Raw genomic sequence first — 3,246 nt, forward strand, 5'->3', positions numbered from 1 at the left:
ACCTAAGGATTCAAGTTGGAGAGTTGGAGAGAGAGAGATAGAGAGAGAGAGAGAGGGCGAGGGGGAGACAGAGAGGTTTGTACATGACAACGAATATATGAAACTGCGAAAATATGTGCCGATAGTTACCTGCAGGTATGTGTCGTTTGTGCTGTACCTGGCCTTTTCCTTCCTGCCTAGCCTTCTTCAGCATACTGTTAAAAGCGTGATTTGCACTCTTAAACCTGGGATCAGAAATTATGTCGATGCTCCTCTCATGCGGAGGCTCCTGTAAGTATCGTCGAATACCTTGACGGATGGCACAGAGCGTACTTTTGCTGTAAGTTTTACCGCCTTGATTTCTGACATTCGAGAAAAAGTCTTTCAATAGATTGGCCATTGCTGGCACTTCGTACGTTTGAAAGTCCTTTGCCATTCCCCTTTCTCCACAAAACTCTCGCACGACTTTTACTGAAAACTTTGTTGCTTCTGCTGTGTTCTTGCTTTGCTGCTGTTTTACGAATTCACTAGCGTCAGTGGTGGAAAATCTGGAGCGCTCCATACTGATAACAACGCTGGTCTCGTCACCTGTCGATGTCTCAGCAAAACTGCTACAGGTAGGGAAAATGGAATTCGAATTTTTTATTGATTATATAATTTTTTTTAACAATGCATCGCGCAAGCGATAGTGCCCGCTCAGGCGGGCACTATCGCTTCATAGTGCCTGCTGCGTTATCCAATGAGATTGCAGCGATTTATCACGACATGCACTAAAAACTCATAATTGCCCCTTTATTTGAGGATAACTACTACTTTCAATTGGAATTGTGTTCCTTGATTTTCCACTTAAAACACAATTGTAAGAAGTACTTCTTTTTGTTTATTTCTTGCATATGAGAAGACATTCAAGTGAATTTAGTAATTTGTACTATTTTGCCTTTTATTCCTCCGAATGGCCCGGTTCATCTCGGTAATATTGCAAAAGTGGCGGTAGCATTCATCATGATAGCCTGGAGTGCCTTGTGTTTTCATGAGGGTAGAAAACATCATAAAGACCAATTACATTTTAATACCTAGGGATACCTAGGGATGCTTCTGAACGTAGGCTTTAAGCCTGTATATTCAGCTCCAAATTAGGTCGTCTTTTCAAGTTGGCTGGATCGTAACCGGTTGGTTTGGCATCATATTTGAACTTAATAAGTTCGCTTTTCCAGTATTTGTCCAGACCATTTTTATTTGATAAATATTTATAACTAGTATTAGCACCATCCTAGATAGATGTAAGGAAATTGTATTCATCTGAAAAATAGTGTACTGTGTAGAGGTCATGTGAATCAATTAATTTCACACAATATATATTCTGACAATATTGAAAATATCAATCACAAACTTAGATTACCTCCATAAAGAGAGTAGCGACAACTTCAGCACAGGCGCCATGTTTTAGCCAATGGACCGCGCGCGCGGCCGCGGATACTAGTTATACTGTACGCATACATGTATATACACGGCACGGCACGCTGCATTGCTCGGAAGCAACGAAGCGATCATGTTCTCTCCCTTTGTCTCCCTGTGTGGGTATTTGTTCTTTTACCTCAGAGTTCAGTGTTTTTGTTTTTGTTTTTTTTCTTTTATAGTAAAAAACACAAGTAAACACGCACACACACACACACACACACACACACACACACACAAACAAATACACACAAACACAATAACTTTCACACAAGCATACATGCACACACACACCTTTTTTCATAGCATGAACATACCTACTGAGTATGTTTCTGCAATGCAAAAGATAGACACGTTAGAAATTGGAAACAAAAAATTAGGTACAGCAATATAATTTGTTCTTGTTATGACAATATAAATAATGCATGTTACATGTGATCATGTACAGATTAAAAGCAGGAAAAATTATCAGGATATTTGTCCATTACAACAACTTCATCTGATTAGATCTAAGATGTCAATATTGAATAGGACTATTGGCACACATACCGTTGAAACATTGCAAATATCATGGATTTAACACCTCGTGAATGTCCTGGAATGGTATAACAAAATCACAGACATCTGAATGAGAATATACTGTCTTTTACAGTATATTTATTAACTCATACAATGTAAAGCTACATTTTGTTTCACTAAAATAAGTCATTTTCTTCAGATTCCAGACATTGCTTTGAATTTTTATTTACAATATCATTTGGATTTAAATAATTTCTCTTTTTACCAGAAGTGTGAAAACTGAAAAGGGTAGATGTGGAATTTTAGCAAGGTTAGTAAAGCAAGGTTTAATTGCATTCTTAGTAAAGCTTACTCTTTCAAGGGAAGAGGGTGCATTTTCGTGCACCCGCACTGGAAGCTGCGAAGTTTCCAGGCTTCACTTGCTTTATCGCCAATACAACAATCTTGGTACCAATTTTTGCATTGGTCACATTGTGGTGGCGCTAGGGGTGACCACACTGGATTTTCCCACGCGCTGTGGTTAGCACGTGGAATTTATTTGTTTCGGGATCATTTTTCGCTCCTACCGCGAAGGTAGGACGGTGATGCAGTAGCAGGAAAACCCAGAGTGAAATGAACGCAAGTCTTTATATAGTATTTATACAACTGATAGATTTATTCAACATATACGGATAACATGAATAACACAACACTCACTGCACGTCTCTCGAATATAGCGTCTAGATATATATATGTATTGCTCGTGCCACGTTTACGTTATCTCGATCGTTAGGCGATTACACGTTTACTTCTCTTAGCTTTTCTATAGGTAAACAGAGACGGCTACAATACACACGGCCAACCCACGAACTCGCGGCGAGCCGCGAAGCACACGACCGGGAGAGACCGACACACGACAGGGAGATATATACTAAGGAGGCTATAGGCCGAGAAGGTATACCTTATACGAACAAGCGAGCACGAACGGACAGATACGAACAAACGAGCAAACGAACGAACGGACACAAACACGGAGGGACGAACGAACACGAACAAGCAAACGAACGAACGAACGGACACGAACACGAACGAACGAACAAACAAACGAACGGACGAACGGACAAACGGACAAACGCACGCACGCACGCACGCACGCACACACACCGTCGAAGGGAGAGCACGCACACACACACCGTCGGAGGGAAAGCACGCACACACACCGTCGGAGGGAGAGCACGCACACACACCGTTGCGAGCCGGACTACTCTGTCCGTTCGTGTTCGTTCGTTTGTTTGTATCTGTCCGAGGACTGAC

General features: G+C 41.3%; 1 protein-coding gene across 1 annotated transcript in view; it reads right to left on the reverse strand.

Annotated features, from left to right (window-relative positions):
• Window positions 1-541, reverse strand: part of LOC106812712 — a 1,604-nt gene extending 1,063 nt beyond the window's left edge. The window contains exon 1 of the mRNA XM_014816654.1: window positions 84-541. Within this exon, the coding sequence (XP_014672140.1) occupies window positions 84-541 (458 nt within the window). The remainder of the gene's footprint in view (window positions 1-83) is intronic.
• Window positions 542-3,246: the final 2,705 nt, after the last annotated feature.

This window comes from Priapulus caudatus, unplaced genomic scaffold, assembly GCF_000485595.1.
Source record: "Priapulus caudatus unplaced genomic scaffold, Priapulus_caudatus-5.0.1 Scaffold678, whole genome shotgun sequence".
In the NCBI taxonomy this organism is placed as follows: domain Eukaryota; kingdom Metazoa; phylum Priapulida; class Priapulimorpha; order Priapulimorphida; family Priapulidae; genus Priapulus; species Priapulus caudatus.